Source organism: Mizuhopecten yessoensis, unplaced genomic scaffold (genome assembly GCF_002113885.1).
Source record: "Mizuhopecten yessoensis strain PY_sf001 unplaced genomic scaffold, ASM211388v2 scaffold4001, whole genome shotgun sequence".
In the NCBI taxonomy this organism is placed as follows: Eukaryota; Metazoa; Mollusca; class Bivalvia; order Pectinida; family Pectinidae; genus Mizuhopecten; species Mizuhopecten yessoensis.
In genome coordinates this window covers 393,552-413,357 of record NW_018405326.1, presented here as the reverse complement: position 1 = coordinate 413,357, position 19,806 = coordinate 393,552, and the positions used below count along the sequence as shown (strand labels likewise).

General features: G+C 38.2%; 2 protein-coding genes across 3 annotated transcripts in view; one reads left to right on the top strand and one right to left on the bottom strand.

The window, feature by feature from the left end:
• Positions 1-11,817, top strand: part of LOC110448329 (laminin subunit alpha-like) — a 92,541-nt gene extending 80,724 nt beyond the window's left edge. For both annotated transcript variants that reach the window (XM_021494505.1, XM_021494504.1), the window contains 6 exons: positions 526-690; positions 964-1,117; positions 4,428-4,561; positions 5,470-5,569; positions 6,148-6,270; positions 8,458-11,817. In XM_021494505.1, coding sequence (XP_021350180.1) covers positions 526-690; positions 964-1,117; positions 4,428-4,561; positions 5,470-5,569; positions 6,148-6,270; positions 8,458-8,603 — 822 coding nt within the window. In that variant the 3' untranslated portion in view covers positions 8,604-11,817. The remainder of the gene's footprint in view (positions 1-525; positions 691-963; positions 1,118-4,427; positions 4,562-5,469; positions 5,570-6,147; positions 6,271-8,457) is intronic.
• A 2,356-nt stretch (positions 11,818-14,173) lies between these two features.
• Positions 14,174-19,124, bottom strand: LOC110448327 (uncharacterized protein C9orf135-like). Its single transcript, XM_021494503.1, has 5 exons — positions 19,006-19,124; positions 18,581-18,686; positions 16,401-16,525; positions 15,227-15,359; positions 14,174-14,843 (listed from the first exon to the last, which is right to left on the bottom strand). Exons 1-5 carry the CDS (start codon positions 19,098-19,100, stop codon positions 14,658-14,660), a joined length of 645 nt encoding a protein of 214 aa, XP_021350178.1. The 5' UTR covers positions 19,101-19,124; the 3' UTR covers positions 14,174-14,657.
• Between the last annotated feature and the right edge of the window lie 682 nt (positions 19,125-19,806).

Sequence of the window (19,806 nt, the reverse complement as noted above, 5' to 3'; positions counted from 1 at the left end):
TGTATAAATATTATACCTTGTAGCTTACTGGTATTGTATAAATATTATACCTTGTTAATCTGTAGCTTACTGGTATGTATAAATATTATACCTTGTAGCTTACTGGTATTGTATAAATATTATACCTTGTTAATCTGTAGCTTACTGGTATGTATAAATATTATACCTTGTAGCTTACTGGTATTGTATAAATATTATACCTTGTTAATCTGTAGCTTACTGGTATTGTATAAATATTATACCTTGTAGCTTACTGGTATGTATAAATATTATACCTTGTAGCTTACTGGTATTGTATAAATATTATACCTTGTAGCTTACTAGTATTGTATAAATATTATACCTTGTAAGCTTTATAAGTACATCAGAGTGATTAAGTATGTTTGCAGTAAACATCTATGTAACTTAATTTGTAATGGAACCCTGAATGTTTGATAATTTTCTAGGATTATTTATGATAGTAGAGTCATTCATTTCAGTTTTTGTTTTAGGTAACTGATGTCATGATTTATTTTTATTATTCAGATGAAATTTGCCAGAAATTTGAAACGAGGTGAGTTGGAGATTGACGGGGAGAAGAATGGAGTTGCCACATCGAGCGGATTTACTCGCTCATTGAACGAGAAGCCACCATACTACCTCGGAGGTCTGCCAATGGAAGTTGCCAAAAAAGCATCAAAAAATCTTGAGGTATTTTATTTCAATATTCTTGTTTGCCTGTTTGTGAAATGTTTTTAGATCATTTAAAACAACAACAACAAAAAGTGTTTAAAAATACAGATTAAAACAACAGTACAGATGTAGAGAGTTTAAAAACAGTAAAGAAATAAAGGAAATAAAAATGGAAAAAAAGCAATAGAGGAAGGTTGAGTCAGGGTGTAAAATAACGGATTTCTTTCGTAACATGTTTATTTATTATGTGTTGTATGTAATCGTTACATAATTCTCTTGTTGACTGTTTAGGGTGCCAGCACGAGTTTCCAGGGCTGCGTCAGGAACCTAATGGTGAATGATAGGAACTTTAGCAATCCTCAGCTGGAGTTCCAGGTACAGCCGTGCAGCACCAACCTAGAACAGGGCTCTTACTTCTACTCCAACGGAGGCTACGTACAGCTAAGTAAGTCTCCGGCCACGGCCACACAAACTAATTACTTCTACTCCAACGCTGGCTACGTACAGCTAAGTAAGTCTCCGGCCACGTCCACACAAACTAATTACTTCTACTCCAACGCTGGCTATGTACAGCTAAGTAAGTCTCTGGCCACGGCCAAACAAACTAATAACTTCTACTCCAACGGAGGCTGCGTATAGCTAAGAAAGTCTCCGGCCACGTCCACACAAACTTATTACTTCTACTCCAACGCTGGCTACGTACAGCTAAGTAAGTCTCCGGCCACGTCCACACAAGCTAATTACTTCTACTCCTACCCGAAGGCTATGTACAGCTAAGTAAGTCTCCGGCCACGGCCACACAAACTAATTACTTCTACTCCAACGCTGGCTATGTACAGCTAAGTAAGTCTCTGGCCACGGCCACACAAACTAATTACTTCTACTCCAAGGCTGGCTATGTACAGCTAAGTAAGTCTCTGGCCACGGCCACACAAACTAATTCCTTCTACTCCAACGGAGGCTATGTACAGCTAAGTAAGTCTCTGGCCACGGCCACACACACTAATTACTTCTACTCCAACGGAGGCTACGTACAGCTGAGTAAGTCTCTGGCCACGGCCACACAAACTAATTCCTTCTACTCCAACGGAGGCTACGTACAGCTAAGTAAGTCTCCGGCCACGTCCACACAAACTAATTACTTCTACTCCAACGGAGGCTACGTACAGCTGAGTAAGTCTCTGGCCACGGCCACACAAACTAATAACTTCTACTCCAACGGAGGCTACGTACAGCTGAGTAAGTCTCTGGCCACGGCCACACAAACTAATTACTTCTACTCCAACAGAGGCTATGAACAGCTAAGTAAGTCTCTGGCCACGGCCACATAAACTAATTACTTCTACTCCAACGGAGGCTATGTACAGCTAAGTAAGTCTCTGGCCAAGGCCATACAAACTAATTACTTCTACTCCAACGCTGGCTACGTACAGCTAAGTAAGTCTCTGGCCACGGCCACACAAACTAATAACTTCTACTCCAACGGAGGCTGCGTATAGCTAAGAAAGTCTCCGGCCACGTCCACACAAACTTATTACTTCTACTCCAACGCTGGCTACGTACAGCTAAGTAAGTCTCCGGCCACGTCCACACAAGCTAATTACTTCTACTCCTACCCGAAGGCTATGTACAGCTAAGTAAGTCTCCGACCACGGCCACACAAACTAATTACTTCTACTCCAACTCTGGCTATGTACAGCTAAGTAAGTCTCTGGCCACGGCCACACAAACTAATTACTTCTACTCCAACGGAGGCTATGTACAGCTAAGTAAGTCTCCGGCCACGGCCACACAAACTAATTACTTTACTCCAACCGAGGCTACGTACAGCTAAGTAAGTCTCTGGCCACGGCCATACAAACTAATTACTTCTACTCCAACGGAAGCTATGTACAGCTAAGTAAGTCTCCGGCCACGGCCACACAAACTAATTACTTCTACTCCAACGCTGGCTATGTACAGCTAAGTAAGTCTCTGGCCACGGCCACACAAACTAATTACTTCTACTCCAACGGAGGCTACGTACAGCTAAGTAAGTCTCCGGCCACGGCCACACAAACTAATTACTTCTACTCAACGGAGGCTACATACAGCTAAGTAAGTCTCCGGCCACGGCCATACAACCTAATTACTTCTACTCCAACGGAGGCTACGCACAGCTAAGTAAGTCTCCGGCCACAGCCACACAAACTAATTACTTCTACTCCAACGGAGGCTACGTACAGCTTAGTAAGTCTCCGGCCACGGCCACACAAACTAATTACTTCTACTCCACGGGGGGTCCATACAGCTAAGTAAGTCTCCGGCCACGGCCATACAACCTAATTACTTCTACTCCAACGGAGGCTACGCTCAGCTAAGTAAGTCTCCGGCCACAGCCACACAAACTAATTACTTCTACTCCAGCGGAGGCTACGTACAGCTAAGTAAGTCTCCGGCCACGGCCATACAAACTAATTACTTCTACTCCAACGCTGGCTACGTACAGCTAAGTAAGTCTCTGGCCACGGCCATACAAACTAATTACTTCTACTCCAACGGAGGCTACGCTCAGCTAAGTAAGTCTCCGGCCACAGCCACACAAACTAATTACTTCTACTCCAACGGAAGCTATGTACAGCTAAGTAAGTCTCCGGCCACGGCCATACAACCTAATTACTTCTACTCCAACGGAGGCTACGCTCAGCTAAGTAAGTCTCCGGCCACAGCCACACAAACTAATTACTTCTACTCCAACGGAAGCTACGTACAGCTAAGTAAGTCTCCGGCCACGGCCACACAAACTGATTACTTCTACTCCAACGGAGGCTATGTACAGTTAAGTAAGTCTCCGGCCACGGCCACACAAACTAATTCCTTCTCCTCAACGGAGGCTACATACAGCTAAGTAAGTCTCCGGCCACGGCCATACAACCTAATTACTTCTACCCCAACGGAGGCTACGCACAGCTAAGTAAGTCGCCGGCCACAGCCACACAAACTAATTACTTCTACTCCAGCGGAGGCTACGTACAGCTAAGTAAGTCTCCGGCCACAGCCACACAAACTAATTACTTCTACTCCAACGGAGGCTACGTACAGCTTAGTAAGTCCCCGGCCACGGCCACACAAACTAATTACTTCTACTCCACCCCGAAGGCTACGTACAGCTAAGTAAGTCTCCGGCCACGGCCACACAAACAAATTACTTCTACTCCAACGGAGGCTATGTACAGTTAAGTAAGTCTCCGGCCACGGCCACACAAACTATTTACTTCTTCCCCAACGGAGGCTATGTACAGCTAAGTAAGTCTCTGGCCACGGCCATACAAACTAATTACTTCTACTCCAACGGAGGCTACGTACAGCTAAGTCAGTCTCCGGCCACGGCCACACAAACTAATTACTTCTACTCCAACAGAGGCTATGTACAGCTAAGTAAGTCTCTGGCCACGGCCACACAAACAACTCCACTTCAATACTTGGTTCTGTCATTTTTAATTAGAGGTCAAATCGGGAGATAATTGATTCATTAACATTTTACAATCTTTATAATTCACTTTCTTAATTGATTGTCACTTAGTTTTTTGAGGTGAAATTTCATTTGGAATGATGTTTTGATGCTATGTTTTATTACTAAACCACAAGTTTAGCTTAAACAGAAAACCTTATACATGTATTTGTAAATTTGGGTCAAGGTATATCAACCTCTATTCTTTACCATTTTTGCACATTTTCTCGAAAGAAATGTAACATCAAATTTTCTACAATTCCAGCTCAAGAGAAATTCGTCGTTGGCTTAGATTTGGAATTCTCTGTGGAGATCCGTCCTCGTAACTTGACGGGTGTAATTTTATCTGTCCATTCCACCGGGAGTGACTTCATGGCTTTACAAATGAAGGATGGAGAGGTAAGTTAGCGCGTAAATGTCTGTAAAAGAGCCGTCTTTGAAGTGGTGCAACTAACATTGAGGTACAAAAGGAAATTCATCTAAACTAACAAGTATTTAAGGATTGATTGGTAGGAATTCCAGAAGTATCATTTGATGCTGAGTTCTGTTTTGAAATGCTGGTAAGAATTCCAGAAGTATCATTTGATGCTGAGTTCTGTTTTGAAATGCTGGTAAGAATTCCAGAAGTATCATTTGATGCTGAGTTCTGTTTTGAAATGCTCATTTGCTAGGAAAATGGACAAGATTGGCAGTTTCAAAATTATCTTAAGGGCCTAGTTAGCTGGCCCTGGTGTTAATTTACTCCATAGAAAATTGTTTCTTCATGCAGATAGACAGGCCTCAGTTTTGGAATTCACATTAAAACACCCAGTAAGATATCTAATTGAATTCAATCAAAGATGTTTACCAGATGAAAGCAGCTGAAATCTGTATGTTACTGGACACCCACAAAGCCTATAGATAAGCAGCAGATTGTAGTAGTTTTTACCAAGGAAGTAAATCCTAGGCATCATATACAGCTGTATCAAGAAAACATTGACTAAAATTTGATGTAATCAAGACTCGTATGTTCAGTCTGACTAAAATTTGATGTAATCAAGACTCATATGTTCAGTCTGACTAAAATTTAATGTAATCAAGACTCGTATGTTCAGTCTGACTAAAATTTGATGTAATCGAGACTCGTATGTTCAGTCTGACTAAAATTTGATGTAATCGAGACTCGTATGTTCAGTCTGACTAAAATTTGATGTAATCAAGACTTGTATGTTCAGTCTGACTAAAATTTGATGTAATCAAGACTCGTATGTTCAGTCTGACTAAAATTTGAGGTTAGGTATGTAAAGATTTTTGTTTTCGATCAACAGATCATATTCAGCGCTGATAATGGAGGCGGAATCATCACCACCAAGTACACGCCCCCTACAAACAATCTCCTGTGTAACGGCGAATGGCACACAATCAGTGGTATGTCCTTTAAGTCTTGATGTACAGGTACTCCTGTCTCTACCATTATGTTATACTGTAACTGTCAGGTCCACAGGTGCTTGACACACTAATATGATGTGTATATACTATATACTACTATTATATACACATATATCAGTATGTACAGTACCAGAGGTCAAGTCTGCAGTACCCTGCGGGTCACACTCAGAAATTGAGGCCGTTACCTGCACACTTCATGTGATCGAACAGGTCATTTTAATCTCCTGCAAATTGTATATCAACCTTCATGACCCAGAAGAACAATGACATACCTAGAACCTTCCACTCATACTAGAGAAGATTTGTATCAACAAATCAGCTCATTAGTTCATCAGCTTTAAACCATAATATTTAATGTACCTATGGATATTTTATGTTATACAGTATCCTGGGTTTTTTGCTTGGTGTCAAAATTTTGTATTGGAATTTTCACAAATTTTCAATATTGTATAATGTGGGAAACTAGATACACAAGTAAAATAGACTTGTTAATCGTGTAGCAGTGATGATCACTACGATGTTCGTTTATGTTCTAGTTTAACCTTTTGCCATTGTAGCTGTTAAGGCCAAGAGTACATTGCTGATGACTGTGGATGGTCAAATGATACGGCCGGTCAGCGGTAAGGCGGGCAGTTCATCGGCCGACACAACAGAGCCTCTGTTCGTGGGTGGTGTACCAGGTAGGTGGTCATTGTCTGGTCAGCCAATCATCTCTGGGTCCCTTTGTTTAAAATCTATCAACTTATAAAGCTGTTACCCCAAACTTTCACATCAAAATTATTGGTAATTATTTCTGTGTTTCTTCATCTTCAGAGGGTTATTTTGTATCCACATACATACACACTACTTTAATTAGGAAATTTTATACTTTTCAAACTGAAATTGATAAAAAAAAATGTGAACTTGTTGTTGAGCTAATAAGGTGAGTTACTGGTCAAAAGTGTACCCTGTCTGTGCAACAGAAAGGACATTTCTGATGTTGAAATGAAATTTTGGGAGTGTCCAAGGCATCAACCTTACGTACACATACTTTCCATGTATTTGTTGGAGGATATTGGATATATTTGTAGCTGGATCAGTGTTAGCTGAACATATTGCAGAGTTTAATAGAATTGTGTCACTTTCTGTGTGGATCAGAAATCTCAGATGGTTTAGGTTCACAATGAGACTTCGTCAAGTTTTGAACCTCTGAGAATGTATCCCTCTGTTTGGGATTTGGCTTGTATATCTCGCAGAGTAGTGACTGATGTTCCCCTCACTCTCCTATCATAAAAATACTCCCATGTTGTAAAGGTGAGCCTGAGGCACCTGTAACATGGTGGCTTGTGTCAGCTGTCCACATATATGTAGGTGAAGACAGATTTATCTCCCCCTAGCAGAATAACACCTGTGGAGTTGGGTTAGAGAATGGATTATCTTTGCCACTACTGCATGCTATCTGTATTCAGATTTCTGTCTCCATTTGTTTCCAAGATCCAATCAGAATTGTTCCCTAAATTTAAACAAGAGGTAGTTTCAATAGATATACAGGCTGATTTGTTTTTGGGTCACATGTACTGTTTTTGTCTCGTCTCCACGAAGTTGAAGCGAGACTTAGGTGTTGCTTTTCTGGCGACGGCGTCATCATAAAGTTTTTGTTTTTAAGTTAGTTTCTCTGAAAGTATAAGTACTACACCAACCATACATGGATCTAAGGTAGCCATCTCAACCCATGCATCAAATACTAGATGTGGTCTACCTTTCATGGTCCATTGACTTTGTCAGCAGCTCCATCAACATTAAGTTTTTGCGTTTAAGTTAGTTTCTCCAATATGTGCATTGATGGTCAAAGCGGGGCATCAGCGAGACATATTAATCCGAATGGCTTGTTCTAGAACCTATAGTTGACTGTATATGTCTAAATGGGACTGGCTAGTCATTGACAGGAGACTACTACCATTGAGGAGATAACAGTGCAAAGATAAAGAGATTGACTGGGTTTGTCTGCACTTAAAATTTGAATGGCCTTAATAGCCCTAATGCCCCTCATGTCCCTTATAGCCCTAATGGCCCAAATGTCCCTCATGTCCATAATGGCCCTAATGTCCCTCATGTCCCTTATAGCCCTAATGTCTGTCCCTCATGTCCCTTATAGCCCTAATGGCCCCCATGTCCCTTATAGCCCTAATGTCCCTCATGTCCCTTATGGCCCTAATGGCCCTCATGTCCCTTATAGCCCCAATGTCCCTTATAGCCCTAATGACCCTCATGTCCCTTATAGCCCTACTGGCTCTCATGTCCCTTATAGCCCCAATGTCCCTCATAGCCCTAATGGCCCTAATGTCCCTCGTGTCCCTTATAGCCCCATTGTCCCTCATGTCCCTTATAGCCCTAATGGCCCTTATTTCCATCCACCACTACCTGGTACTTTGACTATGATCCAAATTGAAAACTTAGAGAAAATGCTTATTGAGATAAAATATGTATACTCCTCCCCTTGGTCTAGATGTGTACCGGTATTTATGACACTGATGTCCCAGGCCAATGCAGTGGATGTACAGGAAATTGTTTGTCATGAGCTTCCCCGGCATTTTAAACATTGAGTAGAGGGATCTCAGGGTAGGAAGGCAGAATTTGTGTATTATTGGAATAAGATCAGAAAATAAAATTGCATTTCAAAAACATAATTAAGAACCAGCTATGGAAAAGAGTCTGTCCTAAGGACATGTCAGCTGGCTTTAGAACTCTCCTGAAGTGTTTGACAGTTCACTATGTTGTATCCAGGTCTTAAGGACATGTCAGCTGGCTTTGGAACTCTCCTGAAGTGTTTGACAGTTCACTATGTTGTATCCGGCTGTCATAATCTAACTTGCATATTTTTTTTACAGATCTGGGAAGGCGGGGACTGGTGGCTGATGGGAGTTACCTTGGCTGTATACGTAACTTAGCTATCGGAGTGGACCGCACACCTCAGTATATTACCGCAGGCACCGTAACGGGCTCGGTCAAGGCCGACTCATGTCCAGCTAATTAAAAAGAACCTTCTCTGTGTAATGATTTAGGCTTGTTGCCATGGTAACCTTTATAGTGAAAACGAATATTTATAGAAATTGCAATTTTGTATACAACTGTCAATATGATGAATTAAAGTACGATTTTATAGAAAGCATAATGTATTGTTTGCATTGATCTAGTTCAAGTACATGAGGTATTAGAACCTAGTGAGGGAATGGGCTCTAAGAAAGGAAATGTGAAAATCAAGTTTGTTTGTAGAATCCGGTGTTACTAAAATTTGTACACTGCCATTCATAGATGCACAGACATCAATACATTTCAAATTTAACAATATTTTAAAAAAGGCTTCCAAATTTCATAATACAGAGATATTCATAAAACTTATATTTAATACTTCTATTTGGTACATAATCAAAATGAAACAAAACATGTTCAACGAATCTTTCCTATTATTTGACATATATATATTTCTTATCTTTAAAGCTATGAGAATTATGAAAGTGTTAAGATTTCTCTTTTAAGAAACCTGTACATTATCAGAAAACCCTGATGTGTCCGTCTCCATGGATGGCAGTGTATTTATATGAAGTTGTATGTGCAATAATGTTAGAACATAACTTTAATTCTACATGATTTTATTACATTCTCAACCTGAAGAATACTCCACGATATCAATGCGCTAGAAATAGTAAGTTCCTTAATAGGGCTTGTGTATTAGAGGTTACCATGGCGACTACTTACTCCAGCTGAAATTTAGCAGGAACTTGTGTCCAGGTTTAACAATCTATTTCCTCACAGAATATTTCCTTGTACATGTCAAAGGCAGTTTTATCAATATTACAGCTTTTATCAACCTAAATGAACTCTGGGTTCTTTTTTGATAACAGCAATGAAACATCTGCTATAACCAGGTAGGTTATGAGGTTAAATCTGTAATTCGGATAATCATGTACAAAAATTATAATAGAACCAATTTTTTGGACTTTTCAGCTCAAAGTTTTATATGCAAATTTTATGAAGGTGCATTGATCAACATGCATACCATTTTAATTTTGTTGAACGATGCGTCGCCTTGGTCTTTATAGAGGAATTATCCTGTGTAGGATGGACACGTTTTCTCACTTGTAATCTGTGAAATCTGATGTGTAAAAGGTGAAGACCCCGACAACCTTCCTTACTGTGGCTAAATACCAATCCTAACGTAAATCATCCTGAATATTATGTTGAATGTCCCTTGATAAATGCCAAAATTGTTGAACAGTTGATATTGTTTTTACCTGCAAATTGTCTTTCAAGATTTTGAAAACATTTTTTAAGAAATTTTATGTCTTGTTATCTACAAATTTTAGTACAATCTACAAATTTTAGTACAATATACACTTACATGAAGAGTTGAGTAGAGATCTTAAATGTTCTCCTTATCTCAGTGTTTTGTTGTTAACTGACTAGAGGTAAAAGTGTTTGTGATGTAATTTATAAATTTTATCAGGGTATTTGTGTATGTTTTATCAATAAATGAAGAATCTCTATTTTTAAAAATGTTAAATTTGATGAAGTTGTTGCATTTCATATTAAATGTTAAATATCAATGCATTTAGTAAAAAAACTAAAGGAAATCCAGTTTTTATGTTTGTCAAGACATAATCCTCCTAGACCTTGATCACCATGTTATTTTTTGTACATTTTAACACTGAGTTTTTAAGTCTTCCCTTTACCATGTCATGTTTTAGGATCAGAATTTGTCAACAAATTGAGACACATGCATCAAAACAAAAACATAAATAAACAACATATTCATTTGTAGTTTGTGACGATTCTTTATTGATATTTAATAATTTTTCAATACCAGGTACTAATAAATTCAAAAAATTAAATTATCATAATAAAAATTAAAAAAGATGAAAGATTGAAAATTAAATACAGATTTTGAAACTTTATTTGAAAAATTTTCTTTGAGCAAATTTCTTCAATAATGCATGTGTCTGAATTTATTATCAATAATTTAGGCCACTGACCATCTGTTTTTGTACATTTAGTTAACTGCACATAAGTTTAGTTATTTTAGGTTTTTACAAGGACATTTTAAGGCATTTTCAAATTATTCTGTTTGCTTGAGATCATGAAAAATTTATTTATGTGTATTTATATATTTCTAATAATTTCACACAATTGGCACTCTAAATTTTTTAAATAATATGAGGAATAAAACAAACTTACTAAATGTACCGAAATAAAAAGCAGTTAATAAAATATGTGTGTTGTCTTTATTTCTCGCTGTAGAACCATATTTATCTTGAAACCAACACTATAGAATATTGATATGTGTGTAGAAGATGTGGAATAATAAAGATGCCTAACAAGCGTCAGCTGTAGGGAATTTCCCTTTAGCTGTAGAGCATTGGACTGGGGAGCCAAGGGTCGCAGGTTCGAGCCCCAGCGACGGCACTATCTTTATCACTGTTCCTCGTCCTACTACATGTGGTTATAACGACTGAGCAAACCTCATACTTGTTCCCCAATATACAGTTCCACAAAAAGAGAAAACATGACACTTTTCCCAAACTGGGTTTAAAAGGGGATAAGAAAAATGGGAACTTTTGTAATCTTTTCTTTCCTAAGTTGGCTTAAAATAGCATTTAAAGAGACTATGTCAAATTCAAAAGAGGCATAATTTTTGGAAAAATTAAAAATGGTCATGTTTCTGTTGTCCCATTAAACATAGGTCAGTGTTTTGCTTGTGTTTGAAAGGCCAATGAAACCCGATTGTGTTCCCTAACACAATCCTGCTGAAAAATATTCACAATTTATTGAAACATGGATGTCACTTGATGATGGATATCTACCTTGTTTGGTATTTTCAAGCATTATCCTTCTGTTTAGGACATGATTAAAAATGCCATCCTGGTAACTGTACCACGCCATGAGGTTTCTATGTGTTGTTACAGCTTGTATGTCCCACCATTATATAGTGTTACTCAAAGCCACATCCAACGTGGCGTATCATGTATGTACATACCTTTGCCATGCAGCTTTTGGTAGTGAAAAATTATTAAGTTCAAATAAATCACCTTGAAATACATTCAAGGTCATATGGGTCAAACATGTGTCAATGTTAGAACAGTTAATCTTTTGACTACTCCGGTAGCTTTCTGTGATGGAAGGGTACCATGACCCACACTCAAATGTCAAAAGTGGTTAAGGTCATTGGAGTGTATTGATAAACGGAAACAGGAAGTACATCCCTAGTTAAAAATCCAATGTAGGGAGACAGTATCACAATTTCCGCAAAATCTAATGTTTAATATTAAACTGATGAATATTGTATGTTTATTATTGACAGAACAGTGTGTTCTCTCAATATTAAAGTATTTCAAAGCAATCCAGGCATTAATTCAGGTGTTTTTTTATCAATGAGTCACATGTGTCCATTTTTCTGTACTTCAGGAACCCGGCTACCTATTTCACTACTGTGAAGTTTTTCAAGAACGATAACTCTTACCTGCAATTACTATGTGTATATGGTTTTATTATAAAATGTCAATTTTTATATCGTGTTTAGAAAATTAATTTTACACAATTTCAGCATTTATTAAATTGATATACATTAATGCAATACTAATATATGTCAGTATCATTTTTATTGACATTATTTTGTAAAAATATTGTGTCTTTTATTATTTTTTCAAAATTCACTCCTTTTTATATAAATTTCCATTTAAAATCCTTAAAATTCTGACAACCTATATTTTTTTTGTGGCAGAACATTTTCTTTACTTTAAAGCAATATAACTACAAAATTTGAAGAAATTCTACTGAGAAATGGTGACACAATCCTATTACCTTAAATATGACTATCATAACCTGGAGATGGTAGATGGTAGCATTACAGTCACATTATTATGATGTTGGGGTCAAGGAAAACCACCACAGAAAGTGGTGAGAAGGTAAAAAAGATAGAGGACCCTTGGTGACATTGGAGTGGAGCAACAGAGCAACAAAATACCTCACTGTCCACTGTTACAGATATATAGTCGTGACCAGACCCCTCACTGGCAGATATATAGTAGTGACCAGACCCCTCACTGACAGATATATAGTAGTGACTATATGTCAAAATCTTCAACCAAATTCTCCTAGCAAACCACGATATTATCCTATAGCGTACAAGAACTATAAGCCTAGAGTCAAAATTTGCTAGGGTTTAGTGGTTACCAAGATGGTCTTAAATTATCTTGACTGATATCCAAGGTCACAAAGGTCAATTATGTAAATAGTCTGCTGTACATGTTACGTACATTAACATACAAGGTGTAGCAGTAAGATAGGAACGATTCACAATTACTATAGCTCTAGTGCAGGTGGAGTATTAACAATTCACAATTACTATCGCTTTAGTGCAGGCGGAGTATTAACGATTCACAATTACTATCGCTCTAGTGCAGGTGGAGTATTAACGATTCACAATTACTATAGCTCTAGTGCAAGCGGAGTATTAACAATTCACAATTACTATCGCTCTAGTGCAGACGGAGTATTAACGATTCACAATTACTATCGCTCTAGTGCAGGCGGAGTATTAACGATTCACAATTACTATCGCTCTAGTGCAGGCGGAGTATTAACGATTCACAATTACTATCGCTCTAGTGCAGGCGGAGTATTAACGATTCACAATTACTATCGCTCTAGTGCAGGCGGAGTATTAACGATTCACAATTACTATCGCTCTAGTGCAGGCGGAGTATTAACGATTCACAATTACTATCGCTCTAGTGCAGGCGGAGTATTAACGATTCACAATTACTATCGCTCTAGTGCAGGCGGAGTATTAACGATTCACAATTACTATCGCTCTAGTGCAGGCGGAGTATTAACGATTCACAATTACTATCGCTCTAGTGCAGGCGGAGTATTAACGATTCACAATTACTATCGCTCTAGTGCAGGCGGAGTATTAACGATTCACAATTACTATCGCTCTAGTGCAGGCGGAGTATTAACGATTCACAATTACTATCGCTCTAGTGCAGGCGGAGTATTAACGATTCACAATTACTATCGCTCTAGTGCAGGCGGAGTATTAACGATTCACAATTACTATCGCTCTAGTGCAGGCGGAGTATTAACGATTCACAATTACTATCGCTCTAGTGCAGGCGGAGTATTAACGATTCACAATTACTATCGCTCTAGTGCAGGCGGAGTATTAACGATTCACAATTACTATCGCTCTAGTGCAGGCGGAGTATTAACGATTCACAATTACTATAGCTCTAGTGCAGGCGGAGTATTAACGATTCACAATTACTATCGTTCTAGTGAAGGCGGAGTATTAACGATTCACAATTACTATAGCTCTAGTGCAGGTGGAGTATTAACGATTCACAATTACTATAGCTCTAGTGCAGGTGGAGTATTAATGATTCACAATTACTATAGCTCTAGTGCAGGTGGAGTATTAACGATTCACAATTATTATAGCTCTAGTGCAGGCGGAGTATTAACCACAACACATGTCAGGGTTGTTCAAATCGGGACAAGGGCATGATTCAGAACACTGGCTGTTGAAGAGATAAACAAGACTCGCTCTGCATTAATAGAATTGTTTATACAAAATATTTTATTGAATGCTTGAAACTGAATTCCATCATTGAAAATTTTGATACTGTACACAATTTATTTTTCATGGCGGTAATGCTTATTTTTTTCTTCATAAACATTTTGTAAATTTTTGTAAAAAAAATGTATTTTTTCACTTCCTTAAACTGTCTTTCTTGTAATAGTTGTACAATAAATTCTCATTCTGTTGGACTTGGTCATTTTCATTCTGGCCTATAGACCCTCCATTATTTTCCTATAGGCCTATAGACCCTCCATTATTTTCCTACAGGCCTTTAGGCTCTCAAGGTCTCCATTATTTTTCTATATGTCTTAAGGCTTCCTTCCTGGTTTGTTAATAATTCTGTTATATACCCCTGTATATAACTTATGCTATGGTGTTTTCCTTACATTCCGATATTCTTCAAATCTTGATTTCCTGTTAGCTGTAAAGATACGAGCGTTATTGTTTTTATTACACACTCTCGGGTATCGGATTGGAGGATTTCATCACCTCCTGTTTGTAATGAGTATTAGCATAAATGCCGCTCTCATCCTGCCATGTATTGCGGCCGGGACGCCTAAAATCGCCAGTGTCTGTGAACTGTGAGTGACACTTTCTGTATGCTGCAGACAGATCAGGAAAATCTGGTGGCCTTTCCTGTAAATGAAATGTTCAGTGTTGAGTTCTAACGCAAAATATAGCGATCCATTAGCAGGCAATACCTTTAATGAGAATGAAAAATATTACCCAATTTTACATTGTTCTACTCATAGTAGTTATTTCCAGGTATGACTCCCATCTGAAATTGGTTCAACAGGGCGGGAGGCTTATCACCAAGCCATGGGTAACCAAGTAATATATCTTAATGGTCATTTGATTACACAAATTTTAAATATCTGGAACATGTCTCAGCAATGATGGACTTGCATGCTTGTTTCTAAACAGCCATGTGAAAGTAATGAATTTTCTGTATTTGAAGATATTTATTACAACCTTTTTTGTGATGCTTTACAGCCTAATTTTAAAACTGTTGAACTTACTGGTACTGTTTGGTAGTCTGGGTTGGGAAGTTTGAAGTCGGCTCTGTGTGTGGTTTCTAGGTGATGTTTGTTATAGTCGGGGTTGTGTCGGGGCAGCACAGACCCATATCCCCTCTTTGGGTGGCCAACATCTCTGTCAATCAGAACATTTTATGAATATAAGATGATTGGACCACAAATATCGTGTAAATCACAATATCAACTGTTGTACTGAGATTTAATCTTTTGTATCCAATACAAGTGGACATGTCACCTGCACCAGCTTAAGTGGAATGATGACTGATCACAATTTATTCATAATGAAGGAATCAACTACATAATTTTGATATTGTATTATATTTGATTAGATCACAGCAGTCGTTTAACATTGTTAATTTGGCAGAGCATCAAACCTGAGTGAATGACTTAGTAAGTTTCATCAAAATCTGATAATTTATTCAAAAGATATCGTCTGGAATCATTTCTGTACGAAATCCATGATTACCACGATCAAACCCAATACTTGATCAGTAAGTTCATACCCGTTACTCTAACTATTTGCAGAAAAGTTTCTTGAAAATCAAAGCCCACTTTTGCAAGAGTGACTTGAAAACTTGTGTTCGGACACTTTAAGTACAGAAATCCAAGATGGCCAAATAAACTTTTTGGGTAATAATTCAATGTATTACCGCCAAACCTCTTCATACAATCACCTCCAGTAAGACCACTTAATGTTTTGCATTGTAATAATACCATTGTGAAATGCATAAACATGTATTAAAGAGATCACCTACTGTAAGGGACCAATTTTTGGACTTCTCAAAGATGGTCTCATTATACAGGTTCTAGTATAGAATTATTTGCAGTAAGCTTTATTCTTTAGAATTAAAACATTCCTTTAAAAGTTATTGCAATGAAACCGTTTCAGATCCCAAATCCTAAATGGCCACTGGTAGCCATATTGAATTTCAGATCTGTATTCATTTACTTATTGCCATCTTTGAGTGAAGTCACATAGTTTCTAGGGGGTACATGTATCAAGCTCCCTGTAACAATCTCTTCCTAGGGGCGTATAACTTTACACCACAGGACAACTGAATCAACACAGCCACCTAAGTGTCTGATGTATACAGATAGATATCAACACAGCCACCTAAGTGTCTGATGTATACAGATTGATCAACACCTCCATTACCTGTCCAGATCAGCACTGTTGACAGTTTCCAGGGTTACCATCGACTTCCTCACTTCCTGTTCCTTGAAGTCGTCCTTGAGGTACGTTTGCTCTGCATGGTCCTGGTAGGTTGTCTTTGGTAAGGACTGAAATAAGAACCACACTAAAAAAAAATATTCGAAAACTCAACTTGGTATTAGGGGTATGAATGTCTTGTCTTGCTGAACAGGCCTAGTTGTTAATTTGTATTGTTTTATGCATTCATAACAGGTTGAGTCGAATGAAGATGATGTCCATGGTATATTAAAGTGCCATTTCGTAACGATCATAACCTGGAGATGGTAGCATAACAGTCACATTATTATGATGTTAGGGTCGAGGAAAAACACCACAGAAAATGGTGAGAAGGTAAAAAAGATAGAGGACCCTTGGTGACATTGGAATGGAGCAACAGGGCAACAAAATACCTCACTGTCCACTGTTACAGATATATAGTAGTGACCAGACCCCTCACTGGCAGATATATAGTAGTGACCAGACCCCTCACTGACAGATGTATAGTAGTGACCAGACCACTCACTGAAAGATGGATAGTAGTGACCAGACCACTCACTGAAAGATGGATAGTAGTGACCAGACCACTCACTGAAAGATGGATAGTAGTGACCAGACCACTCACTGAAAGATGGATAGTAGTGACCAGACCACTCACTGAAAGATGTATAGTAGTGACCAGACAACTCACTGACAGATATATAGTAGTGCCCAGCCCACTCACTGACAGATATATAGTAGGGACCAGACCACTCACTGACAGATATACAGTAGTGACCAGACCACTCACTGACAGTTATATAGTAGTGACCAGACCACTCACTGAAAGATGGATAGTAGTGACCAGACCACTCACTGGCAGATATATAGTAGTGACCAGACCCCTCTCTGACAGATATATAGTAGTAACCAGACCAATCACTGACTGATGTATAGTAGTGCCCAGACCCGTCACTGACAGATATATAGTAGTGAACGGACCCCTCACTGACAGATATACAGTAGTGACCAGACCACTCACTGACTGATGTATAGTAGTGACCAGACCCCTCACTGGCAGATGTATAGTAGTGACCAGACCCCTCACTGGCAGATGTATAGTAGTGACCAGACCACTCACTGAAAGATGGATAGTAGTGACCAGACCACTCACTGAAAGATGGATAGTAGTGACCAGACCACTCACTGGCAGATATATAGTAGTGACCAGACCCATCACTGACAGATATATAGTAGTGACCAGCCCCCACACTGACAGATATATAGTAGTGACCAGACCCCTCTCTGACAGATATATAGTAGTAACCAGACCAATCACTGACTGATGTATAGGAGTGACCAGACCCATCACTGACAGATATATAGTAGTGACCAGCCCCCTCACTGGCAGATATATAGTAGTGTCCAGTCCCCTCACTGACAGATGTATAGTAGTGAGCAGACCACTCACTGACAGATATATAGTAGTTACTAGACCCCACACTGACAGATATATAGTAGTGACCAGACCAATCACTGACTGATGTATAGTAGTGACCAGACCCATCACTGACAGATATATAGTAGTGAACAGACCCCTCACTGACAGATATACAGTAGTGACCAGACCACTCACTGACGGATATATACTAATATAGCAGTAAAGTATGTTTGAAAGTTTTTTTACCAATTAATTAAGCTCTTGCATAATTTATATAATGCATTTCATCTTTGTGATTCCTAAAGGGCTGCACACGTCTTATTTTGAGGAACCATTTCATGTTCATCTTGCTTAATGGACATTGTCAAAGTCAGAAATAAAGAACTGTTATTGTCAAATATAACTTTTAACTTGGGTCCTGATGAAGCATCAAAACTCGGAGGTGAAACTAGTCAGCCATGAGAGAGGTAACAACTTGGTTGTGATGTTTGAGCATGTTATGATTAACGTTAACATATATTATTATCAACTTTTTAATTCTGACAGAAAATTAAGATATACATTTTTATCAGGTATTTCTAAAAAATAAATAACAGGTAGTCTTGGTGTTAATAAAATCTGTCTATTAAATGAAAAAGTATCTGCAAAACATTTAAATTCCCGATCAACTCTCTATTATACTTAAATTTCCAAACTCGAAGCTAGCTACAGCAAGATTTTCACTTACTCCATCTGTTACATTTCCTATTCTATCGTATGTTGCTTTACAAAGATTTCTTTCCGAGTTTCGGCTGATGTCATACTCCTTGGGTTCTGCTTCTCTTGCTTGATGCCTGCAAATTATATATAAATATTTACATGACTATTCAAATACTTTAAAAAAAAAAGTAATCATCTATATTTTAATGCGATATAGAAAATTCAACTAGCACAACGGACCATCTTATCATTAACCCTTAAGTGCATCTCAGTTGGTTTAAACGTTATCTAGCGGTACCGATAAAGGAAACACATGAAAACAAACTTATAGCAGATTAAATTTCTGAGCGGTACAACAGTAACCTATGGGCTCACTGAACATCTCAAGTGTGTCTTGGTTTTGAAAGTAAACAATCGCATTACAATAAATAGCATTCTACCAACGGCACCTACCAGTTAGAATTTAAGGTAGCTCTTCCATAGTTCATATGATCAGAACGTAGGAAAAGCGATCCCTTCCGCTCGTAATAATCTGGTACACCCGCCATGATTATTTACATTGACAGCGGAAGTAGCCAAAGCACACTCAAATAGTACGCCCTACGCGTAGAAAAATAATGCAAAGGTTTACAGGAAAGAAATAAAAGTGAATGGAGATTATGTGTTTGTATACACTTCCAATTAATATGTTTTGTTAAATGTGGGATTTGGATGAAAAATAATTAAAAACAGTCAATCGTGAGTGTCTTGAAACAACAGTCACTTTCGAGTATCAATCCGCCAACGTCTCGTAGCAACTGAAAAACTAATAGACTTGCACAAGTCAACCAATTAACTTAAATTTTGCATTTTGCATTGGTTGTAGTTCTTGTTGCATTTTCTATCACTTGAAAAACAACATTAAGTTGGGAAATACTCCATGATTTTTTGGAATTAGAAAAATTAGAAAAAAAACTAAAAAAAACACATTCAAATATCTGACCCTATAACGTATAAACCCTTCCTTCTGTACCGGTAGTGTGAGTTTAAACGTCAAAGTCCATATTTTACATATGTACATTTTAAAGCAATATGAGGCTCATTGTGGAAAAAATGCAAATGTTAAAGAAGGAAAAGAAAACAATTTAGGTAAACCTACCCCTGCCTCCTTTGATCATGTGACATGCACCTTTGACACCCCGAAACACTATACCACTCCCACCGTGGTCAGCCACCACCACCAATATATTTACTAAAATGGGTTCAGGATGATGA